The 24,542-nt window shown below is 40.8% G+C and overlaps 1 protein-coding gene across 1 annotated transcript; it reads left to right on the top strand.

The window, feature by feature from the left end:
* The first annotated feature begins 10,016 nt into the window (after positions 1 to 10,016).
* Positions 10,017 to 17,984, top strand: LOC137262146 (metal cation symporter ZIP14-like). The gene is made up of 7 exons (XM_067799928.1): positions 10,017 to 10,376; positions 14,482 to 14,665; positions 15,082 to 15,251; positions 15,386 to 15,514; positions 15,696 to 16,098; positions 16,628 to 16,815; positions 16,972 to 17,984. Exons 1-7 carry the CDS (start codon positions 10,095 to 10,097, stop codon positions 17,116 to 17,118), a joined length of 1,503 nt encoding a protein of 500 aa, XP_067656029.1. The 5' UTR covers positions 10,017 to 10,094; the 3' UTR covers positions 17,119 to 17,984.
* Positions 17,985 to 24,542: the final 6,558 nt, after the last annotated feature.

Genomic DNA, 24,542 nt, shown 5'->3' on the forward strand with positions numbered 1-24,542 from the left:
GTGATAGGTTAAAATGTTGTCAGCATGAACTGCAAATTCATTCATTCTTGTTTAGTTTTCATATTTTCTGATGTTTATTTTACATCATTTAGGTTATTATTTGGATTATATGCCTGGACATTCTGACGTCTACCCATGCAGATCTGAGTTAGCAGTTGTCTTCATCAACCCATGCTTTTCCTAAGAGGTGACTTACAGGAACAGGTGGTCAAGATGGTTGACAATACAATTCAATTTGATATTTCAATTCACGTGTCCTCGTATCCCCATTACATAGATCGATGCTCATGATGTTGATCACTCGACTGTCTTGTCAAGACACGATTATTAATACACTGCCATCGATATAGGTGGAATAATACTGAGTGCAGTGTTACAACAAACCAATAAAGAACCTGGCACCAACCATACATTTATATCAACATTTTAAAAAGGATTATTCTATCTGTAAAGAGTACTTATACCTTTATGGAAAGTAACTGATTATATATAAATATCTATATAAATATCTATATCTATCTATCTATCTATCTCTCTCTATATATAGTATAAGTATGTATATGTATATACACATACATACATACATACATACATACATACATACATACATACATACATACATACACATATATACATATACATATATATACACACACACACACATATATATACATATATACATATATATATGAGACAATGACCTTTGACCTTAAAGGTGTTTATGTACACGTACTTATCAAACATGGAGCAGGATGTCATTAGCACCAGTAAACATTCTGGAAAATCAACATTTAGTTACATAAAGGCATGACATAATGCATTTTGTGATACACGTAAATATGCATGGTAACCATGGATGCGGCCGGAATTGCACGTGCCAGCTACTGGTATAAAATGTATTTAGTCAGAAAGCTGAGTTTTTGATGTGTCTTATAATACCAAAGACATCTGTGCATTCCATATTTAGCAGTTACGAAATATGTGAGGTTAAACATAGAATTTGAAGCAAGAATAACAGCAAATGGGGTTACTGTGGCCTTGACCTTTGACCTTGACCTTATGCGACGTTCATAATCATTACGTCAGGTTCAACATTATTAACGTATTTATTCGCATTTCACTATTTTTCATGAAACATAGGTGGTATTTCTTCGGTTGCAATATCAAATTCTCAGTACCCAAATCATGACAGTTTGAAAGCAGAACAATCTCCTATCTTAAACTGTTTTAGAGGCATTTTAGAAGTTGCTGAGCTAAAGGTGAAGGAACAAGTTTTATGGATGATCATTGTGAAAATAAAGAAGTTGATCATCCATAAAACTTCTTCCTTCACCTTTAATGTCCTATGTTCCCAGTAACCGTTTCCTTCAAACATTTGAGTGGTATTTCATGAACACTGTGGTGTCATGGAGGCAGTAACACAATGGTGCGTGCTGCGACCGGTTATAATTTTGCGCAGCATGATATGCGTTATTGCAAACAATGTCAATAGGTCGAGTTTTAAACCTCCACAGCTTAACTTGTCTAGCCCTTTACCAACAACCACAGACAACTGTTGCAATACAGTCTCAGAGTATGTGACACATATGCTGCGAAATGCTAGCACTGTCCGACTTTCCTGTTTAATACCTTATTTCTTGTTCATTTGAAATGAGTATTTTTGTTAAACTGTCTCTAGCACACTCAAATACTCTCTGGATGCCGACAGCAGCGGCAGAATGTGACCCGGTAGTGCAGGGGCATTTGGTGTCAAAAACTGAGACACCACTACCGGATGTATAGCAAGATGTATTTGGTACCATATGGAAAACTTGGAATCTCTGGATTTCCAGCACCAATGTTGCCAGACTCCCAATGTTGCCAGGCTTGAAATTGTCCGGCAATATGTCATTTTGGTGCGTTTCCATGGTAATATTCTGAAATTTTCTTTTCTAATTTTTCTGAGAGCATGACAGATATATATAAAGAATATATCTTCACTATAATGGTGATTCATCATTTTTTAGAATGCACGTGATGATCCAAGAACTGCTCCACCGATCTATCAAATAAAACCCCCAGCATCTCCTTACAATACAGCACGGAAATGTATCTACCACTGGTTGTCACGACCGCTGAGAATCGGTTACAGACACCTTTCATTTTTATCCTTTCCTTGATTATCGAAAAGGCATGTCTTCAAAAATATATAAAAATCTAACTTGTGCAACAGACCTTGACTTGAACGCCATTCAGTGACATATTAGTTTGATAGGTGTTAAGTTGTTAGGTGTTAGGCTGGAAGGTGATGTCTTACCTACACGAAATAACAACAAAGGGACAGTTTCCCTAATGATGAATATGACACTGTACACAAATGATAGAATTTAGATGGAAATAGTATGAAGCCAGAGAGCTGATAGGTAATATTGCAAACCACATCAGCAATTTGTAACTTGGGAAAGTTTAATTCAATATGAAATACATGTATCCACGTGTATGAATAAAGGCCGAATATATCCTCTGTCGCCAGTATTGGTGCAAAGGTGCTTCCCAGTTTGGAACAGGTGGTACACGTGCTTGAATTCGTGGCCGAATAAGGACCCGCGTGTGTTTCAAGACACAGCCCACCGCCGTCCCAAAAGAAGCTTGAATGTCAACAATGCCAGAACTTAAGACTAACACGTTATTCTCTAAACGTTGTTATTCTCTGAACCTCAATATTGATCAACCTTATTATTCCCTGATCATTATTATTCACTAAACATTATTCTCCACGAACCTAATGATTTCCTAAATCTTATTATTCTCTGAACCTTATTATTCCCCGAACTTTATTATTCCCGGAACCTAATTATTCCATGGTCCTTATCATTTCCAGAGCATTATTATACCCTGATCCGTACTATTCCCTGAACCTTATTACTTTCTGATCCTTATTTTTTTCCTGAACCCTAGCTATTAATCACTGAACCTTATTATTCCCAGAACCCAATCATTTCCTGAACCTTGTTATTCCCTGAACCCTATTATTCCCTAAACTGTATCATTCGCTGAACCTTAATATTGCCTAAACCTTATTATTCCCTGATCCTTATTATTCACTGAACCTAATCATTTCCCAAATCTTGTTATTCCCTGAGCCTAAATATTCTCGGAACGTTACTATTCCTTGATCCTTATTATTTCCTTTTTATGCCCTGGTCCTTATTATCGCCGAGCCTTAGTATTCCCTGACCCTTATAAACCCTTATAATACCCTTATAAACTTTATTATTCATTTAACCTTGTTTTTCACTAAACCTTATTATTTCCCGAACCTTATTATTCCCTGAACCTCATTATTCCCTGAACCTCATTATTCCCTGAACCTTATTATTACCTGAACCTCATTATTCCCTGAACCTCATTATTCCCTCATCCATATTATTACCTCATACCTATTTTTCGATGACTCTAATTAGTCCCTGAATCTTATTATTCCCTAAACCTTACTATTCAGTAACCTTTATTGTTGCACCAACCTTATTATTTCCTGAACCTTATTCCCTTATCCATTTTATGAAATGGCCGTTATGATTCCCCGAACCCTATTATTCCCCGATTCCCATCCTCGATATCTCCAGGGTATACATTCCGATAAGTCTCCACTATACCCTGGAGGCATCTACGGGTTGGCCCGATAATTTTATTACCTCCCTTTGCTGGTTCCGCATTCTCACAGTAGACAGTCAGTTAGGCCGCTGTTATAACCTAGCTTGCCAGTGTCAACAAAGGTAGCAGTCGCAGCTGCGAAGGTTTGCTCGCCGGGGAAATCATACAGACAAATTTATAGGTCCGAAACTTTTTAAATATATATGCAAGAACCCCATCTACCTCTTTCAGAGAACCTCTGCGTGGTTTGTTTGCCAAGTTTAATCGGTTAGATAATTTAAAAAGCAAGAGTGAGTTGTGATTGGTTCGCTCAACTTCCCAGCGTAGACACCTGATTGGATAAAAAGCCAGTCAAGGGAGGTAATAAATTTATCGGGCAGAGCCGTGGATGCATCCAGCGTATAGTGGAGACTTTTCGGAACGTAGACCCTGGAGATATCGAGGATGTAATATTCCATGAACACTATTATTTTACAAACCGTATTATTATACCCCCCCCCCCCCCCCCCCCCCCCCCGGCATGTAATGCGGGGGGATATAGTCGAAGCCTCGTCTGTCCGTCCATCCGTAATCATTTTGTTTCCGGAGCATAACTCAGAAACTGTTCAATATTTTTAGACCAAACTTGACAGATATAATAATCTCAACCTATAGTTGTGGCTTTTGCTATTTACAGAGTTTTGGCATTTTTATTTTATTTTATTTTTTATTTTATTTTTTTGCTTGTTTGTTTTTAAATGGAACATTTTGGTGTTAGTCTGATGGTGGGGTGGGCTTCGTTTCTGGAGCAGAACTCAAAAACCGTTCAACATTTTTCTGCAAATCTTGGCAAATGTATCAGTCAGAACCCAAAGTGGTGCCTTTTGCTATTTACAGGTTTTCATAATATATTATTTTCTTGGTTTCCATGGCAACGTTTAGTCTGGACTTAGTCTGGAAATGGAGGGATGGGCTTCGTTTCGTATAGTGTTTGTGCAGGGCCCAGGCTTGTCCAACGTAGGGCGTGCTCTGGTGTAGTCCGTGTGTGCAGGGTCCAGGCTTGTACAACGTAGGGCGTACTCTAGTGTAGTCCGTGTGTGCATACTCTGGTATAGTGTTAGTACAGGGTCCAGGGTTCTGCAATGTAGGACGTACTGTGGTGTAGTCCGTGTGTGCAGGGCCCAGGGATTTACAATGTAGGGCGTACTTTGGTGTAGTCCGTGTGTGCAGGAGCCAGGGTAGTACAATGTAGGGCGTACTCTGGTGTAGTCCATATGTGCAGGGACCAGGGTTGTACAATGCATGGCGCACTCTGGTATAGTGTTTGTTCAGGCACCAGGGTTGTACAATGTCGGGTGTGCTCTGGTGTAGTCCGTGAGTGCAGGGACCAGGGTTGTACATTGTAGGGCGTCCTCTGGTGTTGTCTGTATATGCAGGGTCCAGGCTTGTACAATGTAGGGCGTACTCTGGTGTAGTCCATATGTGCAGGGACCAGGGTTGTACAATGCATGGCGTACTCTGGTATAGTGTTTGTGCAGGGGTCACGCTTGTGCATTGTAGGGCGTGCTCTGGTGTAGTCCATATGTGCAGGGACCAGGGTTGTACAATGCATGGCGTACTCTGGTATAGATTTTGTGCAGGGACCAGGGTTGTACATTGTAGGACGTGCTCTGGTGTAGTCCGTGAGTGCGGGGACCAGGGTTGTACAATGTAGGACGTCCTCTGGTGTAGTCCTTGCTTGCAGGGACCCGTCTTGTACAATGTCGGGTGTGCTCTGGTGTACTCCGTGAGTGCAGGGACCAGGCTTGTACATCGTAGGACGTGCTCTGGTGTTGTCCTTGCGTGCAGGGCCCAGGGTTGTACATTGTCGGGTGTGCAATGGTGTAGTCCGTGAGTGCAGGGACCAGGCTTGTACAATGTAGGACGTGCTCTGATGTAGTCTGTGTATGGAGGGCCCAGGGTTATACAATGTCGGGTGTGATCTGGTGTAGTCCGTGTGTGCAGGGACCAGGGTTGTACAATTCATGGCGTACTCTGGTATAGTGTTTGTGCAGGGGCCACGGTTGTACATTGTAGGACGTGCTCTGGTGTAGTCCGTGTATGCAGGACCCAGGGCTGTACAAAGCATGGCCTACTCTGGTGTAGTCCGTGTATGCAGGACCCAGGGCTGTACAAAGCATGGCCTACTCTGGTGTAGTCTGTGTATGCAGGGCAGAATGTTTTATAATGATAATTGGTGCTAATAGTTAGTTATAGTGGGTGCGGAGATGCACGTTATTCTGTTAGATGCACACGGTTGTAAGCAGTATATAGTAACGCTGGTAGAATTGTACAGGAGATGGTACTACTGAGTGGTAGTGACGTCGGGATGCAAGAAGGGAAGAGTGTATGACATATCTGAGGATATGAAAGACGTGACATACGGCAGAGTCGACAGGTCATAATGACGCAATGACGCTGTGTCATGACCCTCCACACTGACCTCATGCTCTACATGTGAATGTGTGAGCGACTCTCGCAAGTTCAGGCTGCGGATAAGTGCCTTTGTACTCATAGGACGACGCTGGTGTCGGGCAGAGTTCCATCTCTGTCTCACAATGAATTATCAACTATTGTCGTTAGGCTAGTTGCATAACGCATCTGTTATTCTGATAGCGATTTACGTCTGACACAAGAGCCGTCAGTCCTGGTAATCCATTCAGAGTAGCTGAACATTGTCAGAGAGGTCAGGCGTGGCGAAGGCCAAATGGTGCCCATGAAGCATAATCAGAAGAAAGTGAAGTCCTTTTATTAAAACACTGCTAAATAACAACTTCCTAAAAAGACACCACACACAACAACAACCTACTATACGATATACTACACACACACACACGCACGCACGCACGCACACACGAACACACACGCACACGCACACGCACACACACACACACACACCAATGACAACAACAACAAACACCACACAACACTATTTTGGTCAATTTCAGTAGTTCGTCAGTGGGCGTGGCTTATTTAGAAACGTTTTGGAAATAAGTTAACATGTGTGACCAACAGGGCAGATGCCATTGTCATAAGTTCTGAATAATTTCATTCTATAATTATTAGTTATTATTATAGGATACTTATATAGCGCACATATTCTCGCAACTAGTGCTTGCTCAAGGCGTTGGTATTTTTCCCTCGATAAGTGAATGTCAGTCTCTATGGCACATATTATTATCAATCTTAACTCCATCGGGAGTGTACATCTCTTGCTGCCTTTAGGCGCCCAGAGTTTATTGTGGATTTCTATTAACGGTCTGCATTGTATTCTTATTGAAAATGTGACTTGTTTAGAAGTAACTGGTGATCACTACAGTCTTAACACTTCCCACTACACCCTACTCATGCAGGGTCTGAACTCTCAATATTACTGATGCATTAATTCTCTGTCAGTATATCATATTACATACACATAAATAATGTCACTTGTTAACCTAATCAGCCTCACGTTACAAGCCGTTTAATATCTGTCGTTAATGTAACATGGAGGCATATACGGCGGTCATAAGGGTGTATACAGTTGAGGCCTGCTGCACGGAGGTAGATCCTGCGACCTAGAGAGGGTCAACTTGTTATAAGTGTAGGTTTATGAATGCAGATAATCATGCCATTAGTTACTAGTATACGTCGTAATACAGCCCCAGATGATTTATATTACAGGGAACCAGACCAACTGAATTAAAAGCAAAGTCTTTCTTTAAATTAATATTTTCAAAACAAACTAATACATTTATAGCCACGAACTGAAATGGAGACTTATGTTTAACAACATGTCCGCTTACTTTCGCATTTAATACCTACATAGATTATGGAAATATGTGTGTAATTTACATTGCACACTCTCCCTTTCGCTGTGGACGGGACGCGAATGCTCAGTCGACCAAGAAGTTTCTCGCCGACATTATCCAATATTCCTTGTTCCTTGTACGACTGTGATATTTTGATTGTAAGTCTTTATTTCATGGCAGGATGCCTGTGCACATGGTTTTCAACGAAGTAGATATCTTGCTTGTTTCGCTTTCCTCCGACAATGATCACTCTTGCCGTACAGTAGCCGAAATACTAGTCAGCTCCCCGCCAGATAAGTCTGTAGTGGTCGGTGCAACTTATATAACATGTTCATTGTTTTAATATATAGACAAGGGAGCCTTGTGGCAACATGATTTTCTTGAACACTTGAAGTGTGACTTTCACCTTTTCTCCTCCATGTGGATTCTTAGGTACAATAATTCACTGTCGTGTGTAAAATACAGATGTGGTCGCGATCTACGTCATAAATCAAATGGTTTTTACAGAATAATATATCCATATACAAAACGCTTTAGTCCAAATGCATAAACAAACAACCGTATATAGCGAATTTAGCTTCGCGGTCGCTTTAAAACAGTGTCGGTTCATGGTAACTGTAGTTTACTAGTACTGTATTTGGTAACGAAAGTAGTTGCGGCAATACATGAACACATGTTTTGGCATTACTACTCTGTACCAACAGGTAATGTACCAGTGGTATTTTCAACAGGTGAGTAATAAAATAAAGGTAAACACAAACTGCCGCTTCAAGACAGCCTAATTTACAATCGTCACTCTCGAAACATTACCTCCCACACTTGAAACTGTCTGTCAATGTTTTGGTTTTGTGTGTAGTCATATACATGATTGTCCTACACGACGATCAAGTGGGTGACTTTGTTACCTAACTGACTGACATTGTGCTCCTCCTACTGATCACCGGTGTGTTTGGTCTACCGTCATTGCTGGAACACTGGTGACTATGGCGCGACAATCAGCCAGTGTTGCGGAGACTTCTACAACCCGTAAGTCTCTGACATATTCCTGTACAGTTTCACCTTACAATAACACCAGGGACAGATACAGCTTTTTGAGAAAGGGGCTGCACACTTCATTGTCACACGTGTACGTGTTTCAATGGTCATTTAACAACATTTTAGGACAAAAAGGAGGATGCGCACCCCTGCACACACACACACACACACACACACACACACACACACACACACACACACACACACACACACACACACACACACACACACACACACACACACACACACACACACACACACACACACACACACACACACACACACACACACACACACACACCCTCTGGTTCCGCCTATGAAAACAATCATATTTTTGTTAAAATCAAATTATTAAACCCCACTATGTTAATACTACTTTAAACAGTTTTTTCTCTCCGCCTTTACCTGCAAACATGTTTATATTTCATTAAAATAACGTCTTTGGTGGCATTTTAGAAGTTCTGAAAGTGAAGGAAAACCATGTTCTATGAATAGTCAAGTTCTTTATTGCAATGATTGCGACCGTTGTCAAGCCAGTTATATCCACAGAACTTAGCTTTCCTTCATTAAAATAACACACCGATGGAGAAAGCGTTTCATTAACTATTCTGAATCAAGGCGTTACATTGTCCCAGTCTTCAGTGTTTTGTTACTTTTGAATCTAGTATCAAAATGAGTAAGCGCTTTGTTCTTTCTGCTTCAGCAGGGTAAATCTGTTACAGTGAAATGGAAATAGACCGTTCTCAGATCATCGCTATAACGTGAACCTAATCTCATTTGCCCAAATTACCCGGTTATGACTTTTGCCAGTCCAATCCGAATAGAGATTTTTAATTCATATGCTTGGAGCAAGATGTATACTGGTGAGGAAGCCTTCTTCTTGGCTCATGTCTTAGCCACACATGTCGGACTGATGTTGTACCTGAGGAGGTCAAGTATTTCACATATTGTTTTCTCAAACTTCAGATCATATTGTCGTCATTGTGACAAATTGCTTGAAGCTCAGAATTAAAGTACATGTATACATGTCAATTATTAAGTCGTTCAGATATACAATGGCTACATGGATCAAGGGGTGGAGCTTTTCCTTAACTTTGTTAACTGGAAAATGGTGTTAAAACGGTAGAACAAGAACCAAGATATTTAGATAGAATTGAATTCAGTTCTTTTCTGAGACTGCATAAAGAAGTAAATGCTTTGAGTTTTCATTTCCCCTATATTGCAGATTCAGTAGTGAGTTTGTACATCAGTGCGGATAGTGACTTTGAAGAGTGATTCCTTGTGACCAGAAACTACATGAGTGTGTCAGAGTAGGGAAGGGGTTTTGGTATATCGCTGTCATAGTAAGTCATGTTAGAAGAGGTGAATAAATTATCCCCGTGACCACTTGGTATCTGAGAGCGGGGAGATACCATGTAGCAAGCAGGTGATTGGACAACCCATGCGCTGGCTTGAAATCTGTACTGCAGTCGCAAACGTCATGTCTCATAATAAAGAAGTTGCTGGTATTAAAGTAGCTGTCACACCGGGCCATACGTGGTTAGCGCGTTGTCATCGCAGTGAGCAGTCGCACATCCCAAACTCTGTGCCACCTTCTGCCCTCCAGTCAAACGTAGGATGTCGCTGTTGCTGCTCCTCCTCGTTCTCCCTGCGGCATCGTCGACGGCGGTCGTTGGTGGTTTCTCCCCCCTGACGAACGCAGACACGCTCATCTCCAAGTACTCGTCCAGCAGCTCCTTAACTCAGGACGAGTTCCACGCTTTATTCAGTAGTCTCAAGCTACACGTGAAGCAGAATTTCGGACAGGAGGGCATCTTGGGATCAGAGGCTGAAGCTGTGGATGATGATGCTTGGTGCCAAACAATTCTGAACAACACTGCAAACACCACCTGCGGCCAGGTAAGTCAAACAACGTCTTCGTTTGTACTGACTGGCAATATTGGGAAGACGTGACAATTGACAATATATATACTGTAGATTAATACCATTCACCTCGAGGTTCTCTGAAGCATTCAAAACATAACACACGAAGTAATCAAACGTCTTTGTTTATAAAGCAGTATGCGCGCGCGCGTCTATGTGTTCTACATAACATACGCTTATATCACAGTTCGTATGAAAGTGATAATACGGCATGTAAGGTATCGCAGTTCTTTGTGTAGATCTGCGTCCCCTTGACTTGCAACGATCCTGTTTTGTGTTTTTATTCCGATCCGATTTTTGATATTGCATCAAATATTGTATACGTTTAAGACGAGTACCACTCCGTATCTCCCCACACTGAACTAAAATAACTGAAATATTGTTAGAACCGATGTTAATGGTAAAAAATCTACTTGTATACATTTATTGTTTTGCTCAGATATCTTATTTTAGAATGACCTCAATGGTTCATGTGCCACATGCGCTATACGTTATAATTGCTAATAACTCAAGCATTTATTAGCTTCTGTTTCATATTTCAGACAAACTGGTTCATATAATCTAAAACTGTTGTATACTTGCTAACATCATTATAATAATAATATAAACACTATTAAAATTGTAAAGTAGTAATATTTTTACTGGGGAGCAAGACGAAATATAATTCTAAGGCTCTTTGCCCGAAAACAGCACTATGAACAATGCTCATTTGTGTTGTATTTTCTCCGACTGCCATACAGTACAGTAGACAGGACTGGCATGTCGGTATGTCTGTGTAACATCATGGCATACAAAAGTATTATCATAGATACTAAACAGCAAATGAAACGCAAGTTTCGAAAAATGACATCTCATATAAGTAAGCGTTCATGTTGATGTCTTCTATTTAAAAACTTCACAAAAGCCCGTGTTGCTTTTTCTTTGGCTGTTCGTGTGAAGCGAATACTCGTAAACTTTCCAAACAGATATATCAATTCCATACTCGCGTTGACCATGACCTTTGAGCGCTCACGGTGTCATGAGCTGGAGACGCGTCCTACGAGTGGCATTTGTTATGTTGCATTGTGGTATGACCTCCAATATGACCTAACTATCTTAGTTCACTCATGTTTGGGGTTTTGAATATTCAGGACAATAGATGTGCGCACGTGCAATCAACCTGTGTCATACCTGAAGCAATGCCCGTATAACCTACTTGTATACATGGAGACAACGTTCAAATGATTCCTCATCCGTAAATGTCTTTCCCTTTTTAAATTATTAATATATATTTAAAATGGTGAAAGCGTGTTTTCTGTCATGTGGAAATAGGCTGGATGCTGTTGCAGTCAACCAAAGTCATATATACTTAAACATATACTTCAGCTTCTTGTGTCTTTGATTCAAACACACATTAAAACTGTCTGTATTCGAATCCAGTACATATTAAAGCGTAGCTCTTAGTTTCTAATATATATTAACATATAACCAATATATTCTAATGAAAATTACAATGGATCTCGAACACTCCAACACACTAATGAATGTAGGTCGGATATACTAAAATATTTTACACCTAAAAAATATTACCCTTGAAGGTTCAAGTTAGAAATGATTTTCAGCAACACATGCATTTAGTCAGAAGCGACTAACGGGTCGGTCGGTCAGACTTGCTGACTGACAGATGCATGCTATCGTATCCTGGTTGCGGAGATCAATGTTCATGATGTCAATCACTGCATTTTCTGCTCCAGACTCGCCCATTACTGTCCTGTGTCCTATAGCTTGATAACTGCTGATGGTGGCGTGAAACAATAAGCAGACTAGTCAAAATACCTCTCCCATATTCTCCACACATTAATATATATATATATATATATATATATATATATATATATATATATATATATATATATATATATATATATATATATATATATATATATATATATACACACACACACACACATATATATATATATATATATAGAGAGAGAGAGAGAGAGAGGGTGTGTGTGTGTGTATGTATATGTATATGTATATGTATATGTATATGTATATATATATACACACACACACATTAGATTCAAATACACATGGTTTTCATTCATATTTTGTATATTTTTTTTCTCTTGGTGGACATGTAGTTGTTGCAGATAGAAGTTTGAGACCCTGGTTCCCTGCTTCTAACAAAGTGTAAACTCGTCATGTCAGGAGTTTGACAAGTACGAAAACGTGAACGTTCGGTGCCCATCTCACCTGCCAGACATGAGTAACAGACACGTGCACAACGAGGGCACATGTGACGTCATAGCTACTGTTATTTAATAGATGGGTATTACCGTAACGCAATAAAACACAGATTAATGTCATCCCGAGCAGGAAGGACGCCTCACATAGCCGTCTAGCTTGGCATTATTTCACAATAACCCAGTCTTTACCATTTATGTCCAGAGAGAAGAATATACTCTTCAAATTGTACATTAAAGAGTCCTAACATTTTTTGCATACATTAGCTCAGCTAATAAATATGGTGTACCACATTTCTCTGCCTAAACCTTATTCATCATTCTCTTCATTTAGTGTTATAGTTGCTACTGCCTGACGGTAATGATCGCTAACTTGCAATGAAATAAAATGAATATCTCATGCATAAACATTAAGTGGAAGTGTATTGGACCAGTGCGATATGGTTCTTACATTGTTTTGTAAATGATGCATAGTGTAACAAATGAGAAACAGAACCGGTATAAAATATTTACACGAGCAGTATAATGCCCACCGTATGTTTTACTGAGACATAGTGGGCTAGTCCGTGTTAAGACAACCAATACACATTCTCATCATCCCTTCTAGCTTGTAGCAAAAACTCAATATAAATTTTCTCGTCGCTTTATATATTGCTCAAACTTATAGATATTATTTTGTTATCTTATTCTTTTTTCAGTTATTATATTTCGTCATCTCGATTACTTTGTCGTGATTTCAAGTTTCTTTTAATTTATTAAATTTCAGACTGTACAAGATACTTGATCTAACGATTTAAAATCTAATTTTTTGACGATGCTCGTTGATGTTACATCCCAGAGCTGTTCCTGGCTTCTTGTTGACTTGACGAGTTTCCAGGTTCCCTCGGTCAAACGTAGACTTCACAATGGATATGCCGGTAATTGTGAAAGCATCGTAATTATAATCATTACATTCGTGATTACTTTCTCCTGCTTAAATGGAAGTTATCATGCGTATGAGCAGGTATAAAACACAACGACTCAACGTGTAAATATGCGTCTTTCGTGTGGTAGATCCCCCGGCTTCGTTCTGTTCTAGAGCACTGGATGATCTATAACCGTGCTTCAGGATTTGCTCCAGCATTAAGCAAATGGAAATGAAATACTGTTCAAAGAGGTGTTAGGCCCTGCCAGGGAATTCACACACTTCCTGACACCAAGTTTATTACCCACTTGTGTTGGTTCCAAGTCTCACCCATAATCTATTCGAAAACAGTAACATGGCAAATAGTTGATTAATAAACAACACAATACGTTACGGCAGGAAGTTAAACATGGCGAATGTGATATACGGAGAGGTTATCAATCTCCGCATAGCAGTCAGCCAATTCGCTTCTATTGTAACAGAGACAAACTCATACCAGTTGGTATTTTTCAGTGGAAGGGAATTAGCAATTTGATTGTTACTAACCTTAGCTTTTAAAATGAAACAAAACGTGTTGAATGTTTGTTCTGCTGTCCATCGTTTGTAAGAGTCATTGAGTCTTTGAATCACACTTATAAGGTATACGGTTAAGGTAGACTATATTTCGTGTCAAATTATTTATTTAGCGGAACATCTGATTTTGTATATCATAACAGAGAGTTTGACATCCATTATGTCTGAAAACCTGCTGAGTGCCATATCGTGTCATTTGGATTCCGAAATAAGAGCACCAAGTGAAAATATCTAATAATAATTATGCTAACAACATATGTAGACAATAAGGATTTTAGATGTTGGAATGTAGAATGTATAAGGAGGATCTCCTTGAGGTCCTACTCATCTGTGATGTTCATGAAGTAACACTGACGTCATATGTTCTGAAATGCAGGCGGAGTGCACTCGCAGTGAAGACGTATTCAACGCATACGCTGTGAATGCCAGGATCAACTCGTCCTCCCTGTTACATGCGCTTCCTGCTATTGTCGTTGCCTTAGAAGAGGACCACTGCCGGGCCCAACAGCTCGCCGACACCGAACTAGAAGAAGGACCTCGGAAACCTACAGACGCAGAAGGTACTGAATGGAAAGATGTTAAATATTTCTTCTTAAAGGCTGTACTCTGTGTCTCATCTCTCAGGCCTGCTCTGTGTCTCATCTCTCATGTTATTTGTGTCCACGAATGAGGGGATAACTATCTTAGGGTTGTTGAGCTTACTCTATTTCTCATACCGGATGTTTGTTGTGCCTACTCCGTGTTGCATCTCTGATGTCATTTTCTCTGTCTCATCTCTCAGGCCTACTTTGTGTCACATCTCTCATGTTATTTGTGTCTGTCCAGGAAAAGGAGGGGTCGCCACCTTGTGGTTACTGTGCCTACTCTATGTCTCGTCTCACATGCTATTTGTGTCCACGAATGTGGGGATGACTATCTGGATTGTTGTGCCTACTTTTTTTACCCATCTCTGATGATGCTATTTGCTTCCTCTCAGCATGGGGTTACAGCCTCGGCGTAGTGCTGACCGTGTGTCTCATCTCCAACCTCGGGGCTTTCCTCACGCCCTTGATGAACTCATCCTTCTTCCAGAAACTGCTCATGTTCCTTGTGGCAATTGCGATAGGCACACAGGCTGGAGCCGGCATAGTTGTACTTATACCGGAGGTAGGTGTTACCGAGGTGTATATCACCACTAAATATTTTTAACCATCAAGTAAAGAAAATGTGATAAATGCCATTCGTCTAGGGTGAATATACCTAGAGACTATAAGATAATGAGGTTGCGTGGTATGTTACAGTCCATGCACCTGATGTACATTGAGGAGACCAAGGACACGTACCTGTGGAAAGCCTGTTCTGTTCTTGGAGGGATCGTCTTTGTGCTAACTCTTGAGCGAATCCTGAAGATTGCATTTCACCAAATGAAGGTAAGGCGACCAACAACAGACGATGCGTGGCGTACAACATAAAGGTTAAAATTCTTAAAATGTCAACAAAAAAAACGTGAATCCAAACATTTCAGTCATTGATCCTGCCGAATACCTGAACAATATTTATTGTAACATAAAACACTGACTTACTCTGATGGATTCACATTGCATTCATCAGTCAGCGAAAGAGAGGACCGTGGCGGAGATCTCAGTTGAGGTTGGGAGCACTGTCACGATGAGCACGACTTCGTCGGTAAGCGATGACACAGAATCTAACAATAGCAATGACCTACCTGTTGCTGTTACCACTACCGTGATTGGGAACGGGACCAGCAATGGCGGCACGCACACACACACCAGCATTAACGGGACAGACAGCAGGAAGGCCAGCGATGTTGAAGCAGATGACGGCGGGAAGGTCAAGCAGCAGATAGCTACCGTGGCTTGGATGGTCCTTCTAGGGGATGCGATACACAAATTGGTGGATGGTTTATCTGTCGGCGCTGCCTTTACAGAAAACATCACGACAGGTCTAAGTCTAGCCATCTCCATACTCTGTGAAGAACTACCCCATGAGCTAGGTAAGTCCTTAAATGTTCTGTGTGACATTTATCAGTAAGTGGTGCTCAGTTGTGCACAGCCCAAGGCGAGCATGTAAGCTTTAACCACTGAATGGATCCCCGGTTTACATTGGTTTTGGATGAAGGTAACACATCGTCATAGGACTGAGATTACCTATAAATGGACTTCCGTCACTCGACTTACGCACACCATCACAGGACATTTACTGTTGTGGCTGGTGGTGTTCAGCCTGTAGACGCCGGTGCTGCATCAAAATATATACATCGACGAGACTGTATACATTCATCATTTGTGTAGAAGATATTGTTCAAAACCGGCTGCAACTATCCTTGATCTTATGACTTGCCACTCAACCGTTTGAAGTTGAGGTTTCCTAACCTAGTTTGTGCAATCAAAGAGTCTCTCATTATTTCAGATTGAAAGCTAGTCATTCCTCCAGTCTTCATATCCTCTAATTTCAACAAATATCTACCCATGTGACTGTCTACGTCTACTGCCGATCTAACATGCACTTTATACCGGCGGCAGGTGATGTGTCCATCCTGCTACACTCGGGGATGACGATGAAGCAAGCTTTAACCTACAACACATTGTCAGCCGCCATGGGCATTCCAGGGGTCCTAGCTGGCATCTTTTTAGGCGAGACGACGTCTGCAAACCAGTGGATATTTGCAATAGCAGGAGGCATATTTATTTATGTTCCCCTCGCTGACATGGTACGAGCGTGTGCAACCTGTGTATTTATATCAGTAACGTATTTTTAAAAGAACACTCGAACCTATTATTCCCAAGAATCGTAGCAAGCCAATCAAATCACGCGTAGTGAAACGTGTTCCACGAATAGTGATGATATTCTTTTTTTTTCTTCACAGATTCCAGAAATGGGACACGCTGTTGACAAGGCATTGAAAGAGGAGACAGGTGCCATCTTTCTATCGATTCTGCAGCTTCTTGGTTTGTGTATAGGATTTGGTATAATCATCCTTGTGGCAGCATATGCAGGAGAAATCGAACTGTGATCTTGCGTTGACTACAAACTGTCTACCTGCGGTTGTCTTGTGGAGTTGGACATTGGTCTGAATACAAACTGTATGCCATTCGTCTTATTCAGAGACAGTGTAGTTACGACCAGTCAGTTAAACCCCTCCACCATGTTTCACATACGAAGCAAAGTAACGTGAACAGTGATTACTTTATGTACAGTATCTGCCTGTGTGTACGTCATTATAAAACACCCAGTTCTGGTGTTCCCCGCCGTGACATTGCTGAAATATTGCAAAAAGCGGCGTTAGGCCACATTACCTCACTCACACACTATCAAATAAATACATGTAAAGAACAGTATAGGGGATCGTGTGGCAAACAAAATCACAGGAGGTACAGGAGTGTGCTTTCAGACGCTAGAAGTATTGGGTAATTGGGCTTAGCTGTTCTGACACTACTCCTTGTGAATGTACACAAACGACGCTGACGTTGGTTTCTATACGTCATGCGGGGAAGCCAGTGGCATGAGTGGACGACTGCCATCCACACGGCCAACGCTCGACAAGGGTCACATGTTACTTGCATGGGTCTCCTCTGATCTGACTATGTTAGATGCGTCTTTGAAGTGTTGCAAATGGGTCCCCGCCAACATTCTTCCTTTCGTAGGTGTTTCGTGGATATTCCCGGATATTTCTTAAAGCTTACCCTACAGATAACTGTGCACCCGTAAACCGATATATGAACTGTGGACTACGGTCAAATCTGATCTTTCTCCTTCTGAGACAATTGAGACAATGCACACCGTGATGCAAATTTACAGGCTGTTTGTCTTTTGCTCTGTGATAATGGTTACTAGTATCTTGTATGTATTGTGTGAAAACAATAAACTGTCTTATATACGCGTTCGTCTCAGAAGTCCTTTCAGTCAGATCGTCTTGACGTTGTTGATGTTGATGTTGATGCTGATAACCTTCAAGCTGCAATGTCTCCGCCAGCAAGAAATGTGAAACTTTTCATTGATCAGTTATAAATATTGACAAATTCGTCGTCTCTGTGAGATACCTTACTTACCTGTAACCATGACAAGAATACAAACAAGACGAATACCAGAAACCATCTCTGCAACACCGACCCTCAGACCACCAGAATCAATCAAAATGCCCTGCAACACTTGCCTTAATATCAGCAGAATCGGTCAATCCAGGTGTTCTGTAACGTTGACTTCGTAACCGGTGAATAAACTTTAACCATGTAATCTGTGGCAGTACAACCAATAAAAGATACCTGCATCCCTGCCCCTAGTTCCACTAACCTCAACACAAGATCAGTATGAAGAATAGTGAAATCCTCGTAGCCGTCCGGTACCATCGTATATAGTGATACATGTTGTACGAACGTGACTCTTGGACAAGCTGAAATGTTTGGCATCAGTTAGTATAACATGTACTTCTTGGTAAATGCGACAGCAGTGGAGTTATTCACCACCCTGCCTCGACTGCTGACACGTCCAATACCTTACCCCGCGACTTATTAACTGAATCGTGTTGCAGTATTCAAATCACATTGTCGTTCTAATACAAACTTGAATGAATTACCTTTATTCAAAGAACTTATTTCTATTTTCATTCCATGACCAAATATCACTTTGTGTATCAAGCTTCGTCGATTGGTTGCTAAGTAAGGACATAGTTGGCAGTACAATGCAACTTTTTTTTATATTTAATCGAGTAGCTTATGACAGAGCTGACCCTTCATGGCAAATCTCGGGGAAACCGTGTAACCCCGGACCTTACTGTTGTCTCCTCCGTTTTCCAAGGCTTACACAATGGACAATCTTTGTGCTCCGAGACGACTTCCCGCGTATTGGCCCAGAATTCACAGGGGTGAGTTAGTTTTACGCCGCTTTTAGCAATATTCCAGTGGGGACACCGAAAATAGGCTTCACACACTCTCAGTGTCCTGAAACGTTACCACATACTGGCCCAGAGGGAGTCAGTGACTGACTTCAGTTTCACTTCTCTTTATAGCAATTTTCGGGGGACAAAAATACGCTTTACACATTGTATCCATGTGGGGAATCGAATGCGTGTCTTCGGCGTGACGGACGAACGCTTTAACCATTAGGCTACCCACCGCACTAATCACAGGAGTACATGCTGATGGTGTATACAGTTGTATAGCAATACAGAAGATGAGTCTCTTGTTCAGTATATTCTATCCACATGAGGAGAAAGGTCTGTTTGAGACGGCCTCTGTGACAGCTGTTAAACTGTCATCTGCCTCATCTGCCGAGCTACAACCGGATACAGACCGTGACAGACGCTTGTTGTTAAACTGTGTAAACCTCATAGCTGTTCATGAAGTCACGGCATGTATCTTGTTCTGTCACGTGTACTTATAGCAAGCCCAATCTCAGTGCATAAAAAATACCTACCATACTGAAACAATCAGCCAAATATATAACTCTCTGTCTGACGAAAACATTGAACTCCTCCTCTGACCTTTGTACACCCACGGTCATTTAACAGAAGGTAATATTGCATATTTCTATTTTTCCAATTCGTGAAAACTTGACAACAAGGCCCACTGATTTTATTTGTAAAACGTATAGTTGATCATTAGTGAACCGTCACACAGGGGATTCAACCTTGCTTGCTCATAATATGCTATATTGTATGCATATCTTTATGTGCATGTTGTCTAACATGCATTGTTCCTATATGTAGTTTAGATTTGTATGACCGTGTAGTTAGACCACAATCGCCTTTGTCGTCATAGTCCATAGACCACAATCGCCATACATGAAGACCACAATCGTCATAGACCACAATCAACTTGGTGCAAGGCGCCAGAGTCTACAGTCGCCATGTGTCGTGTCGCATCGGGAATAATTCAGCTTGAATTATTTTATAATTAGAATTAAAGAATAAACTAAATATTGTATCATCACACTTTTTTGTTTAGAACCCGGGATGTTTTTTTTTTTTCAAAGATGATAGCCCTGAAACGTACATAACGGCCATTGCGTATAGAAAATCTCACGAGTTACAAAATTAGTGAAAAAAGGAGGACTTCGTTAAAAGTGTTAAAAGCAATGTTTTGACTCTCAAACATCGTAACTTTTACAGCCGACCCACCCCGCATCATCCAGATCTACGTACGACTAGTGAGAGAAAAATCAAACACAGGAGCACAACATTCGACCATGACCTTTCAGCTCTTCGTCCAGTTAAATTGTCCCACCATCTGTACACTTGGCATGGTCAAGACAACATCTGAAGTCACAGGATTGAAGGTGTGCTCTTCACACACTGATGATGGGGTCACGAGGCATCACTGCCCGTGGCATGGTCCCTTTCGTGGTCATTGCAGTTTGACAAGTCACTTACGCGCTGACCGTCTCAGCGACCTTCCGTCACACCCACGGACGCCAAATCACTTTACAGCAGCACAATGCCTCCATCCATGTCGAGTACACGTCAACCAACCAGATATATCCGTCCATCTCCACAGGCCATGGTCAGAAACGTCATCCCACAAACCCTTCCTTGTCCTATGATGGTCAGTGTGGTTCCTCTGAAAGTCTTGTGCCATTGCTTATGTTGGTCACACCTGATGTTGACTTGTGAACAGACAACAGCCACAATCAGTCTGAACTGACGTTTATGGAGGAACATTCTTTTAACCTAGTGCAATAACATTTATCAGGCCTTGTATTGGACAGCTGAGCACATTGATTGAAGTAAAAATAATTTCGTTTAAAGCGGTATTTACAACCACTACCAATCACACGCAGGCCACCCAGATGAGAGTCGATGAACGGCAGTAAATGGAATAATGCCATTGTAATTACCATCCTGGTTCTTAGGGAACATACTGGGTTGAGGATAAAGCGTCAAAACACCTGATCATGGTCCCGTTTACTTCTATTTATTACATAAGCCCCACATAATGTCTCCTTTCATAAAGAAATGTCTTCAGCATACATTTCGTTGATTTAAGAAATATGTCTATATATAAGTATACACATGTTTATATAAGTGAAAATAGACTACATAAAAAAGTATTAACCCTATACACTTCAGCATCTAGAAACTGTCGCTCTCATGGCTTCTGAGAATATTGTCAAAGATTTTAATTTGCTGGAGCATACTGTATATATTTCTTAAAAATGGTAACAAAGCAAACCTGTTCGGTAGCCTATATATTTACAGCTACATGTTGTGTGATGAAGCTAAAATTTGCGCATACGCACGAAAGTCTCAAGTGCCATAAATCTGGTCATTGAAACATATCACTTAAAACGATATTTTACTGCAGCATAAATAATGTTTCGTAGATATGCATGTGTACCAAAGTTCCCTTGTATGTTTATTCAGTATCAGCCTCGAAGCTAAACAAAGTGCATACGTCTTGACACCGCGAGTCATTTCCTGCAGAATTACCATACGACGTCAGCTCCGACACCTGTCACATGTATTATGTAAAATAATGAACGCATTAACATACATAATTAAAAACTAAATGTGATCACGTGAAGGTTCACTCAGATTTGGAAAGTTCAAATTTAGCTGAACATTATTCATGCTTAGTCGTTTCTTGTCAAGAAAAGAAAACAGACAGACATTGGATCTGATAACTTTAACATTACACAATTCACACATGGATGTACACTATGAAGACCGCGCATCACAAAACTGATTTACAGATGTTTAAAGGTAGCGCCTTGGTACATGTCTGGTAGTAAGTGGCTTGAACATTGATGTGGATGCCCGTAGTTCATCATAATTAACTGTAAATATCTGTCGGTCACCTTGCGCCTCTATAATTTATAATACAATTGTTTCTGCCATATCTGATGGTGACCATGTGCCCCTACAATTTACAATACAAGTGTTTAGGCCATATCTGATGGTCACAGAGCTCTTGTACAATTTACAATACAAGTGTTTAGGCCATATCTGATAGTCGACGTGCTCTTCTACAATTTACAATACAAGTAATACAAGTGTCTCTGCCATATCGGATGGTCACCGTGCTCTTCTACAATTTACAATACAAGTGTTTCTGCCATATCTGATGGTCGCCGTGCTCTTCTACAATTTACAATACAAGTGTTTCTGCCATGCGCCATGCGCCTAGGAATAGAGTTATATCACGGAAACAAATCACAGAACTGTCTGTCGTCTTTTGTTCTACATTAGCAACTTGTCTCAGGCACCTCGAGGTCAGGAGAGCTATGCCGGTGGCCGGAACATTACAGAACCCTGGGCTGTAACTATGTAACGTTGTTGAGGAAAGGTAACTGAAGGGTCGAGTCACCTATGTGTTGATGCACCTCATATGTCTAGTCGGTAAGCCTTGTTACCCATACTTGTGGGTCCTGACCTATGTTAATGTCACCACATGATAACTTCTGAAATATTGCTCCTACTCCTTTCTGTAGGGTAGGATTTACGTGGGTCATGGCATGTGGGGTAAATGGGATGTGTTGGTCGTACACTGAAATATTACTGTGATGGTTTGTAATATAGGGCAGTAGTATCATGTAAGTACCCCATCTACAGACATTCCCTGACTTTTCTACTTCTTCTACTGATTTTTCGCTTCTTTGTTCCTTCTGGTGAAGATGAGCAGCCAGCTACTATATATTCCCAGTTTGTCATAGGTGATATAAAGCCAACAAAGCAGGTATTGTGAGAGTGAAAGTACAGGTTACCTTAAGAACATTGACGTATCCCAGTTACATTTATGATATGCAAGTGTTGCTGACTTTGTGAGACCTTCGTTCTTCCAAAAGCAGATGTATGCTGATCTCAGGTATTTAGCAAAAAAAAGAGACTCAGACCTGGAGACGGATCAGCGCTGGAAACAACTGAGAATCTTCAACTGAAATGGCAGCTGGACTTGAATACTTGGGATGCTACTTGACATACATAACAATAGGTTACAAATCTAAGGAAATTAGCAGTAATCTCAGTGTTTTAAACATTCACAGACAGACACAGTCTCTCTAAACAATTAAATTCTAATGAGGTGCATTAAAGTGATCTTGAGATAAGTGTCATGTAATTTCTGTTTGTCATTTGTCTGATATGTTGTCATAGGGCATGTGACAAGGTGTGTCTGATAGTAAACTGATAGTAAATTCTTCTACCAGATGGGAACATTGAGCGCCAACTTCAAATTTATTTGGTGCAAAGCATTTCTTTCACAGACACGATATTCCAGACACAGACAATTAAGGTCACAAGCAAACGTTGACCCTCTGTACTGAAGCTGCCCGGGGCGGTAGACCAGCCGAGGAGAGAGATGTAAGTTGGAATCAAGATCAGCTAGTAAACAGTCATGTGAAGTGGCAGATAACACATCACACACAACACTATCCCAGGACGACACATTAATACCGTGTATTTAGTCCCACGACGGCACATTTGTGGTATCTCTCATAAGCCTCTTATAATTATAATCACTAAAATGACTGAGATTGCTGGCGTCACATTAACTTACTATATCACTACATAGCAACGCCACTGTTTCAGCAACAGGCAAGTAAGTACCCCTATATAAAACTACTAAGAACCTATGTCCTGCTTCCTTGATTGACCTTTTGTCCTCCAGGAGTACACAATCACCATAATCACAGCAAGAGAAACAAAAAACAAAACAAACAAAAAACAAAAAAACAACACCCCAAACAGACTTCCACATAACTCGTACTGTTATCTACCAACACAATTCAGACATTCAAAATCAGACACACCCAGACTTATGAATATCTGTGGAATGCAAACTTTTATGTAGTCTTCATATTTCAAGAGTTAAACCGGTAATACATTTTTCCCAGGTCACGTCTTATCCAGTGATAGGGAGGCTAATGTAAGTAATAGTCTCTAGGACATTCCTCAACTCAAATGTATTTACTGGAAACTTGCACAATAACTTGCAAAAAGCTTTATCACCATTGTTTCATGATTGCATGGCATCTATATTCAAAAGTGCAAGAGTAAATCATGTCAGCATTGAAATTTGAATTTTTAGGAACACCCAACAAACAACACTGCTGATTAACACAGTGACATAAAGTCGAAATAAATCCGATACCGTATGGAATTTAATTCATGATGTGTTTAAGTCCTCTGTGTCGCCCTCATTCCTCTGTTCCCCGTGTACATGATGTCCAGGGCCTAGATTGTCGAAGCTCTCTCAGCACTAAGATAGTCGTAAGATCATGTTAATGAATGGCCTTTACGACTATCTTAGCACCAAGAGAGGACCAGTGTGTCACCCTCATCCCTCTGTTCCCTGTGTACATGACATACAATCCAGTGTCTCACCCTCATCCCTCCGTGTCCATGTACATGATATACTGATGTCCAGTGTCTCACCCTCATCCCTCGATTCCCTGTGTACATGATATACTGATGTCGAGTGTGTCAGCCTCATTCCCCTGTGTCCG

This window comes from Haliotis asinina, chromosome 14 (assembly GCF_037392515.1).
Source record: "Haliotis asinina isolate JCU_RB_2024 chromosome 14, JCU_Hal_asi_v2, whole genome shotgun sequence".
In the NCBI taxonomy this organism is placed as follows: domain Eukaryota; kingdom Metazoa; phylum Mollusca; class Gastropoda; order Lepetellida; family Haliotidae; genus Haliotis; species Haliotis asinina.